General features: G+C 45.5%; 2 protein-coding genes across 17 annotated transcripts in view; both read right to left on the bottom strand.

The window, feature by feature from the left end:
* Positions 1–65: 65 nt before the first annotated feature.
* On the bottom strand, positions 66–7,880 carry LOC122719715 (protein borderless). Of its 2 annotated transcripts, none has more exons than XM_043945777.1 (12): positions 7,083–7,880; positions 6,642–6,784; positions 4,152–4,380; positions 3,126–3,262; positions 2,888–3,032; positions 2,238–2,512; positions 2,011–2,145; positions 1,657–1,919; positions 1,351–1,526; positions 1,236–1,280; positions 976–1,155; positions 66–888 (listed from the first exon to the last, which is right to left on the bottom strand). In XM_043945777.1, the coding sequence occupies exons 1-12, from the start codon at positions 7,276–7,278 to the stop codon at positions 665–667; spliced, it is 2,148 nt and encodes a 715-aa protein (XP_043801712.1). In that variant the 5' UTR covers positions 7,279–7,880; the 3' UTR covers positions 66–664. The 2 variants fall into 2 exon arrangements, with proteins under 2 accessions (XP_043801712.1, XP_043801711.1); XM_043945776.1 differs by having other exon boundaries at positions 3,126–3,292; positions 7,083–7,879.
* Positions 7,881–10,205: 2,325 nt separating this feature from the next.
* Positions 10,206–18,538, bottom strand: part of LOC122719964 (protein turtle) — a 128,885-nt gene continuing 120,552 nt past the window's right edge. For all 15 annotated transcript variants that reach the window (XM_043946256.1, XM_043946252.1, XM_043946258.1 and 12 more), the window contains one exon: positions 10,206–17,831. In XM_043946256.1, coding sequence (XP_043802191.1) covers positions 16,595–17,831 — 1,237 coding nt within the window. In that variant the 3' untranslated portion in view covers positions 10,206–16,594. The remainder of the gene's footprint in view (positions 17,832–18,538) is intronic.

Below are 18,538 nucleotides of genomic sequence, written 5' to 3'. Positions count from 1 at the left end.
AGGAAAATACGTTGGAGCGTATATCCTGTAATATATGTTATATATGTATCGTGGAATGCATAATATGTAATCGACACAATTTATTTACAATAGAAAAACATATCGGATGTATACATATACGTGTAACAGTTTAGCCGAGTATTATCTGGTATGGGAGAGACGTTGGTTGGCCGTTACGTATTAACGGCCGTCGCGTCGGGTTAAGAACCCCTATGCTCCTCACGGCTCCGTGTATACCTCCGAATAATGAACAAATGCCAGATCTAATCCTTAATAAACGTGCACTTATCTAATAAAGCTTTTAAACGATACATAATGTGACACGATGCAACGCAAGAACACTCGTATTAGTCGTAACTTATATCTACGTAAACGATGTACATAAAGAGAAGAAACTTTTTGCAGCGTTCAAATGGTCCCCCATCCCTCCCCTCGACCATCCACGACCATCTATGCGATCGATAATACCTATGTTACATAAAAACGGTTATAACCGAGAGCCGAGAGATGCCATCTTCCCCTTCCCCTTCTCCTCCTTCTCCTTCTCCTTCTCCTCCTTCTCCTCCTTCTCCTTCTTTTCTTAATCTATCGATGTCGCTACTTTAAGGAAAAAAATGGATTTCGAACGGAGAATAACCTCGCTCGACCCATTAACTGTCCATATTTATTTTTCGTTGGACGATTGACAGAAACGTTTCCTCGCCCACCATATCGCGGCCAGGGCAGCTGCCAGGAATCCTATCCCCGCCACTATTCCCATCGAAATCGCTCTGTTTCTACGGTACGCCGGTACTTCGAGACTGACGCGATCGCTCGTTGCCACGTCGTCCGAGATCGACATAGCGGCCACCTCGAACGTGTAGTAACTCTCCTCCTCCAGCGTTTTTACTGGAACAACGTAAACGATCGTTCGATAATTTTAGATATTATACGGAATTGATATATATCGAACGCATAGATATCATGGAGAGTTACCCAGATAGTAAGTGTCGGTCGTTTCCGCTCTGCCGTACAATTGCTCGGACGGCCCACGGAACCATCTAACGGCGTACAGTCTCACTTGCTCCTTCCCGTAAGCAGGCGGCTCCCAAGTGACCAAATAACCTTGCACAGTTGCTTGCACTCTCACGTTCAACGGTGGACCCATTCGATCGTCTTTCGTGTCAGAAATATCGCGATCAATATATATCAAGCTACATGTATGGGAAAATTAAAGTGTCGCGTATAAAACCTACCTGGAGGACTACGATATTCCGACGCCGAATTCTCCTCTAACGAATCTGAAATATATTTCGTATATAATTTTCGCTGCACACATAATACGATATCTCGTGGAAATACGATACGTACTGGGTTGCGTGAAAATACGCAACGTTTTACTGAACATCCCGTCCCCGTGTTTGTCCTGACTAAGCACCATGAACTCGTACTCTCGTCCCGGATTCAAATTGTTTATCGTCGCCTCGGTAATTTTTCTTGACAAGATCTTCATCGTTCTCCACTCGGTGGTGTCGGTTGGCCTGTACCTGAATTATATATATATATATATATACACACATATATATATATATATATACACGAGAGGAATCGTATCTCTTTTATATTTAATCATTCACAGACATTGAAAGGAGGGAAGGGGAAGGTATTTTCGCTTACCAGACCGAGTATTCCATCTTGGGTCTCACGTATCCCGGCACCCAAGTCAACGTGACCGCGTTGTTGCTGCTGTTGGCGCTCAAGTTGTACGGTGCCCTTGGAGGGACATTCAATACCATTAATTCCGTGTCCGCGACCACCGTCGCGGCTTCGTTGCTCACCGCGCATTGATACAATCCCCTGTCCTGCTCTTGTATCCTATCGATCGTCAAGTTGCCACCGATTATAATGGTCCTGTTGGTCAACGGTATTGGCGAGCCATCCTGTCGAAATGCGAAATCGTGTTAATCGAAAAAGGGGAATCGAAGAAGGAGGGAGACGAAGAATTCGCGATTCCCAATAAAAGTATTTCACCTTGTACCAAACGATCGACGGTCTGTGGGATTGATCTCCATCCTTCGCGTCGCAGGGTATCTCCAAATTCTCCCCCAATTTCCTTATGTACAAGTGTTGGGGGGTGACCGTGAACACAGGCGGCCTCTGCACGATCTGTCCGAACCGAAATTATTTTCTCGAATTAGTGAATGATAATTAAGAATAGAGAGATATATAAAGGAAAAAGAAAGTGTTTGATCACTCGCCACGGTGATCGATGGACTGGGTCCCTCGGTGCCCAGCTCGTTGTACGGCGTGCAAGTGTAACTTCCGGAATGGGTTTCGTCCACTTTGCTGAAGTAAAGGGAACCGTTCCTCCTGTAGAAGACGCCCTGAACGTTGTACGGATCGAACAGAAATCCGTCCTTCTCCCAACGTAGATTCGTCAGGGGCGGATTCGCCCTGAAGTGACAATCCAGAAGGGCCGGTTTCCCGTACGGGAGGTACACCTCTCGGGGAGCGTAGATCACTTTCGCCTTGTCTGTGAAAACGGAAACGGAAACGGAGCCATTAACCGCAACGACAACAACTGTTGTTGAGGGACGAGTTTCGTATTCGTCGATCGTGTGATCTGGTTATTATATTATATTATTATATTATATTATTATATATTATATATTATATTATTATTATTATTATTATTATATTATTATATATTATATATTATATTATTTATTATTATTATAATATATTATACATTATATTATTATATTTTTATTTCCTGGGCAAAAGTGTCCGATCGAAGTGATTCCGCCCGCTCTCCCCTCCCCTATCCCTGCGCGCGTGCAATCGTGATACGTTCACAACCCGATTCTACTCGCATCTACTCGCGAAGAGGAACATTTCGAACACTTGCATTGCACGTTGAGGAAGGCGGAGGCGCTCTGCTGGTCGCCGGTCTCGCCGGTAACCACGCAACTGTACTCCCCGAGATCGCCCATAGCGGCCGAGTTGATCGTCAACGTGCCATCCTCGCCGATCGACGCCCTCCTCTTGAAATCCTGTCCCAACGAATTTTCGATTAATGATCGTTAATCGAGACCAAAGGGCAAAGGGTGTTGAAAGGAGAGGGGGAAGGGAAGAGGTGGTCGTACCTCGATCTCCGTAATCTCCACCCCCTCGCGTAGCCAGGTGACGATGGACTTCTCCCCCTTGGCGACGCAATCGAAATCAACCGACTCGCCCTCCATCACGGTCTTGTTGACGGGCGGAACCGCCAGCAAAGTCTCGCCTGGAACAGACGTCGGAAACGGCGACGCACCTGGGTTGAACGATTTAACGAGTCTGCCCAGTTTCAGGTTAGTCAAGCGGCAGCGGGATTATTGTATAATTCGGGTCTCTTTGATTTTTTTCTTTTTTTCTGTTTCTTTTTTTTTTTTTTTTAGTTTTGCCAGCTTTATATAGGCGGGATTATATATTATATATATTATCTCTCGAGTCGGTTAATCAATTTAATTTCGCAATGCTATTTCTTTCTTTTGTTAATGTTATTTCGTAATTTCGACGCGTGGGCGCGGAGGCACGATTGTCATCTTTTTTTTTTTTTTTCTTTTTTTAGAGAGGCGAAACGAACCGTTCGTTATTTCATCTCTCCTTTTCTTTCTTTTTTTTTAAGGAAGGAAGGGGCGCGCCACGGCGCGAACAACTGCGCCGCGATGACTCAATTTCCCATTAACGCGTAACAGAACTCTGGCGGGCAAAAACCACTAGAATTCCGTCTCCGTTAACGAGTGAATCATCCGGTTTAATCTCGTCGAAACGAAGCGTCGAATTCGAGAATCGTGTCTCCTCTTTCTCGAGAGCGAGGGGTGCAAAAGGGGTGTAAGATCAGGGGTAGCAAATAAACGTTTCTCTCTTTTTTTCTTATTTTTTCTTTCTCTTTTACTCTCTCGCTGCGAAGGGAAATCCACCCACGGGACGGTGAAGATTTTCCTCTCGATCCAGCGTTAGTAGTTGATAGTAGTAGTAGTAGTAGCAATAGTAGTAGTAGTAGTGGCCCATTTCAGTGCACAACAGGGTTAGTCAGCCGGCGCTTATTAACCGCGTTAATTCCCTCGACGGCTTCGTGTTATCGAATTAACCGGTTAACGCGGTTGCGAGAAAGGGCCGCGGATCCTTACCATCTATGGCGAGGTGGAACCACGTCCCGTTGTTCCTCGAGTTGGGGGTCCTGTTCGGGAAGATAACCCTGCACTCGTACCATCCCTGGTCGCTCTCCCGGATGTTGGTCAAATTGATACTCCCCTGCCCGTAACCTCGGCTCACGGCGTCCTCCAACAGGTGTACGCGGCCCTCGTACCCCAACCCCGTCGAGTATCCATTGTGAAACCACGAGAAGATCGTCCTGCCCTGCAATCAACCGAAAATCGTCTCTCTCTCTCTTTCTCTCTCTCTCTCTCTCTCTCTCTCTCTCTCTCTCTCTCTCTCTCTCTCGCTCTTGCTCTCGCTCTCTCTCGCTCTCGCTCTCGCTCTCGCTCTCGCTCTCTCTCGCTCGCTCGAGGGAGGCGAGTTTGACTTTGGTCTGTGCCCGTCCGGTGAAAATGAAGGGGAAAAAAAAAAAAGAAAAAAGAAGAAAGAAGGAAAAAAAGAGGTGGAACTCCCTCGCGGTCGAAACGGCGCTAATCGTCCCTAATCGTCTGACAATGCGTTAGCAGTGACCCACTGGCTGGACCCCTCGTGTCGCGGGCTCGTCGTCGTCACTAAATATAATGCAGCCTTGCGTCCCGTACTCCAATTACCGTGCTGTTCGACAGTAAGGGGAGGGGGGAGGGAGCGAGAGAGCACCTGTTTTGCATACGCATCAGGGACCAATCGGGTTAAGTTCCACTTGATTTTATGCGCTAGCCATGCGCGACGTTCAATTCTGTTTCCGGCCCGCGGTTGCACGCGCGCCCGATGCAACATCCGCCTCCGAGATTCCCTTTCCCCTTCGCTCCCCTTCGTAGAAAAAGGAAAAGAAAGAATGAAAATAAAACGAACGGATTCCGATTTCCAGATTCGCTCCTCCCTTCGCTTGCCTTCGTAAAAAAAGAGAAAAAGAAAGAAAATAAAACCAACGTCGCGAATTTCGATTTTCAGATTCGTAAAAAAAAAGAAAGAAAAAAAACAACGTGGATTACGATTTCCATATTCGTTCCTTTCTTCGCTCTCCTTCGTAAAAGAAAGAAAGAAAAAAACGACGCGGATTACGATTTGTAGATTCGCTCTTCTTTTTGCTCCCCTTCATAAAAAAAAGAAAGAAAGAAAATAAAACGAACGACGCGAATTCCGATTTCCAGATTCCTCCTTCTCTTCGTTTCCCTTCGTAAAAAAAAGAAAAAGAAAGAAAAAAAAAACGACGCGAATTCCGATTTGCAGATTCGCTCTTCCCTTTGCTTCCCTTCATAAAAAAAAGAAAGAAAGAAAATAAAACGAACGACGCGAATTCCGATTTCAAAATTTCCTCTTCCCTTCGTAAAAATTCCCGCTTCTCTTCGTAAAAAAAAAAAAAAATAAAATGCGAATTTCGATTTCCAAATTCCTCTTCCCTTTGCTTCTCTTCGTAAAAAAAAGAAAAAAAGAAAATAAAAAAAAAGCGAACGATGCAAATTTCGATTTCCAAATTCCCTCCGCCTTTCGCCCCCATTCGTAAAAAAAAGAAAAAGAAAGAAAAAAAACGACGCGGATTCCGATTTGCAGATTCGCTCTCTCTTTTACTCCTCTTCATAAAAAAAAAAAAAAAAAAAAGAAAGGAAAAAAAAACGAACGACGCGAATTTCGATTTCCAAATTCCCTCTGCCTTTCGTTCCTCTTTGTAAAAAGAAAAAGAAAAAAAAAACGAATTTCTATTTCCAAATACTCTCCCTTCTTTGCTCCTCTTCGTAAAAGAAAGGAAAAAAAAAAATGATACGAATTCCGATCTCCAGATACTCTCCCTCTTTTGCTTCCCTTCGTAAAAGAAAGAAAAAAAAATGACGCGGATTCCGATTTCCAAATTCGCTCTCCCCTTCGCTCCCCTTCGTAAAAGAAAAAAAAAACGAACGACGCGTATTCCGATTTCCATCTCTTCCCCTAGAAGGAGGAGGAGGAGGAGGATCTAGGATCGAAGATCGCGACCGCATATCGCGACATCGAGATATCGGGACACGCGCTCTTCCCACGCGGATCGAATTCGAGCTAATACTGTTCTCCTTCGAACATTCGCGGATCGCAACGCCCCGCCCCGACCGCGATTTCACGCGCCGACAAAATGCCCTCCCTCCGCTTACGGTTTTAACCGTAACCTCGATCGATCCGGCCTCGTTAATCTCCGTCCGTCCGTCCGTCCATCTGTGATGGCGCGACGTGGAAAAAAAAAAACAGATAAGTCTTCCTTCCCCCTTCCTTGACATCATAGGATACATCAAGACGCGCGTCCAAGTCTCGTATTTCTGCGGGAGACCGCAGTAACGAGTCGGCAGGTAAACAAATCGAGAGGAAATAACGACGAGGCCTATCGTTTGTCGCGTTCTTATTGCGTAATTGCTTTAAATGTATACACGTTTCGAAGGGAGATTTCTTTCTTCTTTGTGTTTCTTTTTTCCACCCCCTCCACCCTGTTCTCGAGTTTTGGAAAACTCGGGCGGACTTACGTCACGATTCCATTGAAGGATGTACGGTATCGGTGTCTCGTGGGGAAAGTCCAAATCGCAATTGAACACCGCGTACTCTCCCACTCCTGCGTTCAGATAATTTGGCTCCTTCTCCTCTTCCAGTATCAAGCCGTGGCCGGTAGCTGGAAAAATTAAAAATCGAAAGGAGCGGATTATCGGCGATAATCCCGTTTCGACGTTCGTTGGAAACGTCGATGGAAAGGAAGGAAGAAAGAGAAGAAAAAAAACCGAGAATATCATCGCGTGACAACTAACGTATAAAGATGTATATAAAGATATATATATATATATATATATATATATATCGACTCAATTTTAGTAAATTGGTTAATTTTCCGGCGCGTTACGCGCTGGATCTTCGAGTTTCCTCCAACTTTGGAGAAAGAGAGAGAAATAGAGAGAGAGAGAGAGGATACTCACCTTGATAGCAAAGGAAGATTATCAACAGGCGGTGAACGCCAAGAATCGCTTTGCTCATTTTCCTTCGTCGCGGCTTACTCTCGATGATTTCGAAGCTGTCTCTCGAGGACGCGCTCGGTGGACGCGATATCAGATTCGAATCACGGCTCGCGGCCGACGACGAACGCGGCGTACGAAACACGGGAGCAAAACACATCTGTCATCGCCGACACTCATCGAACCACGACCAGCCACGCTTAAATGGGACGCGACACTTTCGATCCGAATCGATCAGCACATCCTCCTCCGTGTTCACAGACGTTCACTCGCGACGCATCCTCCTCCTCCTCCTCCTCCTCCTCCTCCTCCTTCACCAACTCCTCCTGCCTCCTCCTCCTCCTCCGTCGATCGAGCACCTGAACGATCCAACGATCGAACGATCGAACCGTTGCCAAACCGTTCGCCTCCTCCAACGATCCGCCCGCGATGCGATCACCAGGAACGACGTCTTTTATCCCCGACACAGGGATGGATATATATGTCTATATGGATGCGGCTTACCGTGGAGCTGCGGTCCACCGTGCTCCGTTTTCTCGCCGAGTGTGGTCGCGGTGATAAACGAGTAATCGCTCCGCCTCGCTCAATCCGAGCGGATACGACGCCGAACGGCGAAACGGTAACGAGGCAGGCGAGCGAGCGGGAAGGGGCACGCTTGTGCCGGCCCGCTCGGTGGAGGGAGAGCGTTCGCACGTAGGTACCACGCGATTCCTACGCTCGCGGTTTCTCTTTTACGTTCTAACGACGAGGAAAGGAACAACAGCCTGTTTTTTCCGCCACCCGCCGCCTCGCCCCCTCGACACACCCATCGTCCCGCATCTCGCGCGAAAAAACCTGGGAGAGAATCCCAGAGGCGAGATTCGACCGTGGCTACAAAAAAATTTTTGGAAATGATTACTTTGCTTTGGCTCGAGAGAGAGAGAGAGAGAGAGAAAGATTCGAAATTCTTCGATCGAGGAAGTCTTCGATAGGAAGATAGTTCGGGATTCTCTGGGATCTGAGAAACGTAGTGGTTCGAGGTTTGCGACGGCGTGTGTAACCGAGATACCCGTTCGCAACGGCGATCCCTTTTATTTATTCGCCCACGTAGCGTAATTACGAGAGTAACGAAGACGCCGACTTCCGCCTCTGGATTTTTAACATTGTTTCACGTTCGTCGTCGGCTCTCGTCTGTCTCTCTCTCTCTTTCTCTCTCTCGTCGTCGCAAATTCATTCCGCGCGATACGATTCGAATCGTACGAAGCGGGATGAGCAAAGGGTGATCCATCGATCGCGATTATCGAATCGAGTACATCCTCTCGGTCGGGACAACGTATTCTCGTAGAAAAAGTAGTAAAAGTGGAATAATGATATCCCGTCGTGTCGTAACACGACGATCGATTCGAAACGGAGGCAAAGAATCGGCGAAAGAAGTCGAAAGGATCGAAGGATCGAAAGATCGTGGATGCCGAGTCTGCATCGACGGATCGAATCTCGATGATGCGAAGAAAAAGAAGACGACGACGACGACGAGGACGAGGACGATGCGACGTCGAAACTACACACCGGCACGGCCGCGCGCCGTTTGCGTGGGTGACCTCAGATTACGTCACATCCGTCCCTTGCCGCATTAGCAGACTGCCCACAGCCTTGTCACGCTGTTGAGATAATGGATCTATTCGCATGGATCACGATCCAGGATTGGACGTGGCCGGGACACTGGAAATAAATGCGCGCATAATGATACCGATCGTATTATTTCATCGACCAGCTATACAAGGGAACGGGTCCGTTCCTGGTTCACCTGACCGCCGTATTTCTCTCCCGGAATACGCGAGAACCGACGCTTCGTCTGCCTCGCGTCTGCCTTCACCTCGCTGGTTAAATGCTCGCTCCCCCTTCCCCGCGCGGCCCGTGTGGTTTTTCCTCTCGCGTTCTTCGTTTCCCCCCCTCGTTTCGCACCGACGACTTTCAAGGATCGAAGGCGCTTCCCTCGAATCGCTCGAATATTCGCGTCAAATCCACGAAGATTTTTTGATGCGGCCGACGCATCGAGATATCGAGGGAAATCATGGAAATTGCGGTAATTCCCGGTAATCAGCGGCGTAGACGCGTTGCGCAAACGTTCCCGTACGCGCGCGCGTTTAATAACGCGGAGGCACACGCGCGCGCGCCTTGCCACGAATCGCCACCGGCAAACATCGAGATTCCGCGCCTCTTCTCCCGCCCACGAAAATATGCGTGCACTAAGCGCGGCCCGCTTCTCTACCACGGCCTGATTTCGCCGTGAATTGGCAATGATCTTATTGCCTTGGCCAATACCGATGTAATACTAATGTCGTACCTCGTCGGTTTCTTGGAAATTCCGTCCAAGAATGAGAGAGAGAGAGAGAGAGAGAGAGAGAGAGAGAGAGAGAGAGAGAGAGAGAGAGATCATCGGGGTTAGGTTGGACGATTTTATCGCGTACCGCGAGACAAATTGCGGGGATCGTCGAACCTCGCGACGCGTCGCAATATAACGTTTAATCGGCTGTCCCGTATTTTCGTTACCGATGGAAGTATCATGACCAAGATAGATTTCTAAAATAACGTTTGCATTTATTAAATTTGAACGTTATAAACTATGTGATATATATATATATATATATATATATATATATATATAGATATACGTAATATATATATATAGATATATATATATATATAGATATACGTAATATATTATTATTTTGTTACACGATATATATATATAATATACTTTTTTTAAAAAAAAAAACGCGTTAATGCGACGGGACGAAGTCGTTTCCTGTTTTTTCTTCCGATTCTTACGATTGAACGTATGTTTATATATATATATATATGATATATCGTGTAAATCAAACTTTTACTCGATTGATAACGATCACACGTGCGCTCGTGCCGTATCGTATCGTCTCTATGAATGTTGTAATATGTACGAATTTACTTACGTACTTACGCGTCATTATTTTGTTTTACGCTTGAGCATCGTATCGCGCAATACGATATTTTTTTTTTTTTCTAGAAGGGATTGGAATGAACATAGAGAGATATATCCCACACAGACACAGACTTTCTTTTTTTTTTTTCCTTTCAAACGTCGCTTTATTTTTTCATTTTTATTTGATAATAAATTTGTCTACAATTTGTCCTATAGGTTAGTATGTCTTGAAGTTCTCGTGGGGGAAGGGGAGGGGGGGGGGAAGATTCGCGAGAAAGCATAGGTCAATCAATAAAACGGTGAAAAATGGAGGTGAAATAGCGAGCACTCGCGAATGTGACTAACAAAAACGCGCCTCTCGTTCGTTTCCCTTTTCCTTTTCTTTTTTTTCTTCTCTTTCTTTTTTTTGCTTTTCTCTCGTGTTTCTTTTTTTTTGTTGCTCGATTTGATGTCGCGCGTGCAGCGAGAAAACGGACATTTATATGTGTGGTATGTACGTATGCATGTGTGTATGTTTGTATATATGTATGTATGTATGTGTACGTGTGTATGTATGTATGTATACATATAAGCGAAAGTAGCGGGGAGACAGATGATACAGAAGATACGTGAGGATAAGAAGATTACATTGGATGATGCACGCGCGCGCGAATGCACGTATCCGGCGATTGAACGAATACGTACGCCGGTACGAATGGAAATCAACGGATTTTGTTTTGTTTTTTTTTTTTTTTTTCATTAAACGAAAACGAACAATGAATACGGTTCAACGAACGATTGGACGTTGTGCTAGAAATTATCGTCGGTGTACTCGATGCCGATGGACCTTTGAACACTCGAAAACTCGTATCTGGAACTGCGACGATCGTTCATTTGGCGGCGCTAGAATCCCATTTCTTTTCTTTACTCACATTCTCTCTCTCTCTCTCTCTCTCTCTCTCTCTTCCTCTCTCTCGCTCTCTCTCGCTCGCTCGCTCGCTCGTTCTCTTTCTCTCCCTTTCTTTCTTTCTTTCTTTCGAACTTTCTTCATCATCAAACGATCGATTTCGCGGTTTTCGTCGATTTTCGAAGGAAAACTCGCGTCGAAAGAATGCGGAATACCGTGATGGTGATGAGAAAAGATCGCAATCACCGTGAAGTGAAGCGTTACGGTATAGTACCCGAGAGCCATTTTAGATTTACACCACTACGAGTGACGCTGTATAAATGTCCGCGATCGAAAAAGATAATCGAAAAGTGATGTTTTAGGCGTTTTAATCGCGCGCGGTTCGACGATAGATATATATATATATATATATATACATACATATATATATATAATACATACATATATATATATATATATATATACATATACATATATATATATATCTTGTGCAATGTTTCGCGAGTTCTTTCGAGTCTATCGTAAATATAGAAGGAAAACGTGGTGTGCGAGTAAAATATAAATCGTTTGGAATGTGATTGATCCGACTCTCGCGCCATCTCGAACTCGATCGCGAATCGGTAATGTTGTTCCAGTAATGTGGCCCGCATTGGTGGATTATCGCTATAACGTTCTGCTTTCGAGCGATAAGAATTTCACTCACGATTCGGAAAAATATGCTATGCCAGATGGCTTTCAGGTACGTGAAAAGAGCGAATACCTAAATTAATTTCTTCCACATCCGGCGGTAAGTTTATACTCGCTCGAACTCTAAATAAATAAACACGATACTAAGGTCACGAATAACGAAGGAAAAGAAAAAGGAAGGAAGATTAGGTATCGACTCGGAGGTAGTCGAGGGAGGGGGAAGAAGAAATGGAAACGGTAATGGGAATGCGTGGAAAGTTAGAAAAAGTGGAAGAGGGAGGATATATATGTGTGTGTGGATGGAGCGATGAAAGTATGAAAATGAACAAGAAAGAAAAGAAAAAAGGATAAGAGAACGATAAATCCATTCGGAATGGGAAACCAAGTTATCGAGAATGAATGCAACGATGACAAACGTTACACGAACGGATTCACGATTCAACCATATTGTTCATTTAACAGGCGATCGCGCGAAACTGTTAATTCTTTCTTCCTTTATAATAATCTCGTATTCTTCCTTTCAATCTCTGTATACATATACACGTACGTAATGTATATATATATATATATTTATATATATAATTCCTTGCTAAATCTCAGACTCTTTAACGATTATTCGTGGTAATACGTGCCACGCTGAAAATTTGTAACCGAGGCATCTTCTACGATCGTCGAGGATGCCCCGTTTCCTTCTCATCCTTTCGATTCATTGCGATCGTCGACACTGAGTGTCCTCTTGAGATCGTTGTATCTAACTATGATATATCTACACTTTACTTATACGCCTATATCGATTGGTTGATCTTTCTCCTCTTTCGCTCGATTTTTCCACTTTTTTTTTCCTTTTTTTCTATTTTTCTTTTTTTTTTTTCTTCGACAGTCTAAACAGGCTTGAAAGCCCGAAACGAAGGAAGAAAAATCGACGAGAACGTCGATCCACGGAGGCGATCGATCGACGTTCCCGATTCTTCTTCTTCTTGTCCTTCTTCTTTTTCTTCTTCTTCTTTCTCTTCTTCCTTCGGTTAGTCACGTTACTCCACATCGACTTTCCACATGGTGCCGTGTGCTCCCGTCTAGCTCGATTTCCCGCTCCGACGAACAAACGATGGATGATTCGAATCGATCATGGCCGTTAGACGTATAAAAAGATTACCGATCGATTCCTTAGTTTTTTTTTCTTTTTATATTTTTCTTTTTCTTTTTCTTTTTTTCTCGTTCGGACGAGAATGTTCGAGCTTGACAATTTTCGACGAGAATTTTCGCGTCTTCTCGTTAGATAGACGGCATCGCGTGGACAGTTGCGGCGTATTTTAGATTATTTATAGATGATCGTAAGCCTGATCGAGACGCGCCTATTAACATTCGACTTTATTATGATACAACGAATAACGAATAAATCGAAAATCGCGGCGTGGCCCGATCACGCTTCTTCTCCTCGCTCCTCGATAATAATAATTAATTTAACGAATTAATTATCGTCGCCGCGTTCGTAGTTCTCGTTGATTAATATCCTACACGCTACGTCGTTTACGATGTACAATATCGATTAATTATCAAATTATTAATTCAATCATTAGAATTACTTTAGAATATTGGTACTCTTTCGCGTCATCTCCGTTTCATCATCTTTCTCTCTTTCTTTCTATCCTCTCTTCTTCGTTTATTCCGCACTCTTTCTTTTTCCCTTGCAGTCTCTCGCATTCTCGCTCTCACTCTCACTCTACACACATACACACACACACTCTCTCTCTCTCTTTCTGACAGTATGTTCCGGACGATTTAATCGCTACACGCATGTTTGTAGATTTTTATTACGTTTCTTCGAAACGTTGGTCGCCTCTCTCTCTCTTCCTTCCCCACTCTTTCTCACTCAGGCACACACTCGTAAATAAGTAAGTACATTCGTGTAGACTCATACTCATTCTCGCTGTTCTCTCGCTCTCTAACGCGCAAATACAGCATTCATCCCGCGCCACAACGTATTCGGTTACATGTTACGAAGAAAATTATATAGAGCGTTCTGCGCGACAGCGTCCGCATCGTCGTTTACATTTTGTCGGTTTTTACGCCTTTCGTCGTAAAAGTATAGTTGAATCGTGAGTAGGGCCCTTGCTAATATATATTTATATAATATAAGTAAGTATGTATAATAGGTACGTATAAATAAGTTTGTTTTGTACTATAAAGAAAATAATAAAATGCCGAGGCGTCGAGGGGAAATTGCGCGGTGCCGAGAGAGTATTCGATGGCTCCGCGGTCGCAGTTATTGTTAATAAAAAAAAAAAAAAAAAGGAAATTAAATTAAGATTTACGAAAAGAAAAGAAAGAAAAAAAAGGTAGAGAAAAATAAAAAATATTGCAACGAAATTAGAAGCGGTTTCCGATTGAAAATCGAAGTAACGCGGTACCTATATATGTATATTTATCGCATAACGTCTCGCGGGAAAATACTTGTCAGATCTTGATTTTATTTTCGTTTAGGTCGCGTTTTTTTTAACTCGATCGAAGTTAGCCCGTATTTCGCATCCTCGAACACTCTGTGGGCCGACCACGAGCTTCGTCCTCGACTCGAGATGATTTTTTTTTTTTTCGTTTTTTTCTTTTTTTTCCCTAATAGAATGCGTTTGGTGAAAATCAGGTGGGTCTCGAAGAACGTGTTCGTGTTACGCGTGTGTCCGTGTTCATTCGCACCATCGTTCACTCATCCTCTCTCGCGCTCATCCTTTTTCGCTTCGTGTACGCGATATATATATATATATACCGTCTGTATGTATAATTTTAGTAGTGTTAGAGTGTACGTCGTATTTAACGTCGTGTGTCGATACGAGTGTACGCGTGTATAATTGTTTTCTTCCTATAATGCACGGATCACGGCATTCGAAGGGCGATGCATCCACGCGAGTGCACGATTAGCAGCGGTCGTCTCCTTTCAGTTTTATTTTATTTTATCGTTTTATCATTCGTTTAATCAGTCACAGGAGCTTTTGCGTGGCGATCGCTTTCCCCGTCGGGACCAATGGAATCGAAATGAATCAGGAATGAATCAGGAGAAATTTTCTTTTCTTTTCTTTTTTTCTTGTCGTCTCGGGATCGTTGTCGTCGTCGTCGTCGTCGTCGTCGTCGTCGTCGTCGTCAACATTGTCGTCGTCGGCATTCGCTGGCAGTTGACCGAAGGAGAAGTTTTCATGCGTTGCAAAAGTTCGTTCCGGTCGAAAGGTTTGACTCGAATAAAAGGGAAAAGGAGGTAGGAGGGAGAAAAGGCAGGGAGGGAAGGGAGGGAAAGGCGGTGAACAGTTCTCGATAATCGCGGAAAGCGTGCACGCACGTGTACGCAAGCCTCGTGGCCGTCAGGACGCGCGCGATAGATTCAAAGAATGTTATTTTATTCTCGTTTACGTTTGCTTAAGAAAAATTATTGTGCCGATAATATGTTGGGTCGCTAGCGAAACCCTAAACAGGCAGTGCAGTACGAGTGAGTCCTTAAGCAATCTCCAGGCAAGCTTCGGCCTAATATCACGTTTCGAGTCCATTGCTCGTCGATATAATTTACTTTTTTTAAACTTCTTTTTTTCTTTTTTTTTTCTTTTTTTTTCTTTTTTCATTACTTAATTTCTCATGTGTGTATGTATGTATACATGTGTGGTAATTCTTCGATTATCTTACTCTTTTCTTATTTCTTCTTTTTTTTTTTGTTATCTCGCATTCGCTTTCGTATTTATTTTTTTTTTCGTTATTTATTTATTTTTTTTTTTCGTTTTCCTTTAATTGTAATACTTACAATGTACGATTAAGGTTAATCTTACGTGTCGTTTTAAAAGGTATAGTACGGAGCATGGTACAGATTCTTTGGAGTATCGTGCCATCTCTCGTTTTTTTTTTTTTTTTCTTTTATCAACATTCTTCCCTAAAGTAAAACCTCCACGCGTATTCAATGCCGATCGTATCGCGCAGTCTGTCGGTCGGAATAATAATTTTAGTTAATCGCTACGAAACGGTTCTCGCTCGTTTCTCGCTTTTGCTTGGAAACCATTTCCTCGCATTCTCCGACTATGTCTCTATACTCGATAATATTAGTAACGCTAAAAATCGCGGTCCTTCGAATTGGACGTAGGCGTCGTTGGTACCACGCGGGATATGACCAATAATAAATGATCGTCGAATTCGAATCGTCTCCGCCTCGCTTCTTCTTCTTCTTTCTTTTCCTCTTTTTCTCTTCTTTCGTCGACGCGGAATCGTCCATCGAGCGTCGATTCTCCTCTTCCTTTTCCTTCTCCTTCTCCTTCTCCTTCTCCTTCTCCTCCTTCTCCTCCTTCTCTTCCTCCTTCTGGTGCTGCGTTTCTTCGCTTTCGAACGTAAGAGTAAGAGAGGAGGGAGGTTGGGAAAAAGACTGGTTACGTAATTCGTTGGTCTCCTCTCGGATCAACAACGATCGAACTCGAACGATAGATAGGTTCTTAACAACGCATTCGTTCTACTACGTTTGTCGTTCGTTCATCGATGAAAATTTAATAATGTCCTGAGCTGATGTTTGTCGTTAACAGCCTTTTCTTTTCTCTTTTTTTTTTCTCTTTTTTTTTTCGATTTTTTTTTCTTTTCTTTCTTTGTTTTTATAGAGATGGTTGCCCAGCTGATAGAATTGACTTGAAGTTGCCTATACTGGAATCGCGTACGATGATCCTCGTTGTGCTTTTTTTTAACAGTTGGTCTCCGAACGAATACGAATCGCGGCTTGGAATCGCGCGTTTGTTTCTTCTCCACAGCTTTCGTCACAGCCGGGATAGCGGCCCGGGATTTCGTCTCCGCTTCTCTGCTCTCCATCGACGGCCATCGGAGCCAAAGAAGCAACGAAGAATCGGAGCAGACTTCCGATGATCGAACTGCTACTCGTGTGAAAATTCGATGATGCGACGACGAGTCATTTGGAACAGTGCTCTCTTTCTCTTTCTCTCTCTCTCTCTTTCTCGCTCAACACGCGCTCTCGAGATGGGCGCTCTGCCTTCTTCTCGCTTGCCGCTGTCGAAATTGATGGAACTCGGCCTTCATCGCTTGCACCCTGGCCTCGATGTTGTCCCTGCTGTACCTCGGCGTCTGATGATGAACCGTGTGCACCTGGTGGGGTACGTGGGGCACGTGCACGGCGTGGATCTGGTGGACCGGCGGCCTCTCCTCCCTCGTCGGGGTGGAGGCGGATGTGGGGGTGGGCGTGCACGAGACAGGGTCGAACTCGTAATGCCCGTCCACGCTGCCCGCGTCCACGGCCGTCGTCTGGACGTGCGTGTGCCCAACTTTGGCCTGATCCTGAAGCTCCAACCACCGCCCGACCAGAGGCGGGGGCGGCGGCCTGTAAGGAGGCGGCCTCCACTCGGCCACCGTGCTCCCGCTCCTCGAGCTTTGATTCTGTTGCGACGTGTTCTTGCTCCCGAACCCCGAGCTGCTCGACCTGCTCTCCGGCGAGGTCTCGAGATCGGGCGAGGCGGCCAACTCGGGGGCGGACCTCGCGTGCCTCGCGTGCCTCGGCGGCAGCCTCGCCCTCGATCTGCCCGCCGATTGAGGGGGCGAGGAGGTGGCCAACGGCTGGACGGGCACGAATCTCCTCGACTCGGCGTGTATCGCCTTCAACGAGGGCAGCTCCTGGCTGTACCGTTGATGGACGCTGCGAAGCTGCAGGTAATCGGGCGGCGTCGGGAACGAACGTTCCCCGCCCGAGGATGGCTGCCTAACCGAGCTCAGATCGCTGAAATACAACGGCGTCCACGGCACTTGGGGCCCGCTCGGCGAGCTTGCCAGGAACCTGGGCGACGAGATGGTGCACACGGTCGGCGCTATCCTCGCCAACGAGTTCACGGTCCCGTGGTGATGGTGGTGGTGGTGGTGGTGGTGGTGGTGCATCGAGGGGGGGATACCGCCACCGATCGAGACTCCGCTCCCGTCCGACCTCAGGCTCAGTTGGCTGGTGCCGACCAGTGGCCGCCTCCACGACGACTTGGCCAGCCGCTGCTTCGGCAGGAAACCACCGTCGTCGCTGCTCGACGCGTCCAGGATGCTGTTGTTCGCCGAGCTGAGGGCCGAGTCGGCCACCACGAAGCGGCCGTCGGCCGCCCGCGAGATCTTACCCAGTGGTCGACCGCGGCACGAGTCCGGTGTGCCCGGGTTCAGAATCTCCCTAAGGAGATTTAGACCTGGTACTCGGCTTTTTCTAGGTCTACAGGGTAGGACAAAACGAGCGTTAGACCATTCGTAGTGGCGTTTTTCGGGTGGGGACAGCGACGCGATCAACCCCGTCCAAGGAATTTTCCTGCTCTTCGTGCTCCATTTTTTTTGGTTTTTTTTTTTTTTTTTTTCTTTCTTTTTCTCCTCGACGGTGCCGAATTAAACAACGACGACCGATATACATGATTTATGTATGTATATGCGCATATGTTTGTATCGTTTGAGATTAAAGAGGGAACGAGAAGCAACAATTTTTCCTTTTTTTTTTTTTTTCCTTTTCAAATCGTGCCGTATCGAAGTTTAGAATTCGGTTCCGTCATGAGGAGAACGAGCACGATGTTGTTTGAGAAAATTTTCCAAATTTTTTCGATCTCCTTCGACGACGTTGAACGACCGCCCCGATACAACGATAAAGAGACGTGCAACAACGACGTAAAAAAACACGCAACGTTAACACGAACAAAAAGGAAAAAAGAGGAGCTAGGAAAACAAAACAACGAAAAGGCAGACGTACAAGTTAAACGTACAATATAATTATTAAGAATTAATTACGTGTACGTAAGTATAATAACGAATAATGGATGCAGGCAGGGAAGACATGCGCATGCGCATTCCGGTGCACGAGTGGTCGGGCGTGACGTGGATCGTGGGTGGGTGGGCGTTGCCAGTGAGTGGAATTTTCTTTCTTTTTTTTTTTTT

The sequence above is a fragment of the Apis laboriosa genome, unplaced genomic scaffold (assembly GCF_014066325.1).
Source record: "Apis laboriosa isolate Shangri-la unplaced genomic scaffold, ASM1406632v1 scaffold9_cov152, whole genome shotgun sequence".
Lineage (NCBI taxonomy): Eukaryota > Metazoa > Arthropoda > Insecta > Hymenoptera > Apidae > Apis > Apis laboriosa.
This window is presented reverse-complemented; position numbering and strand designations above follow the sequence as displayed.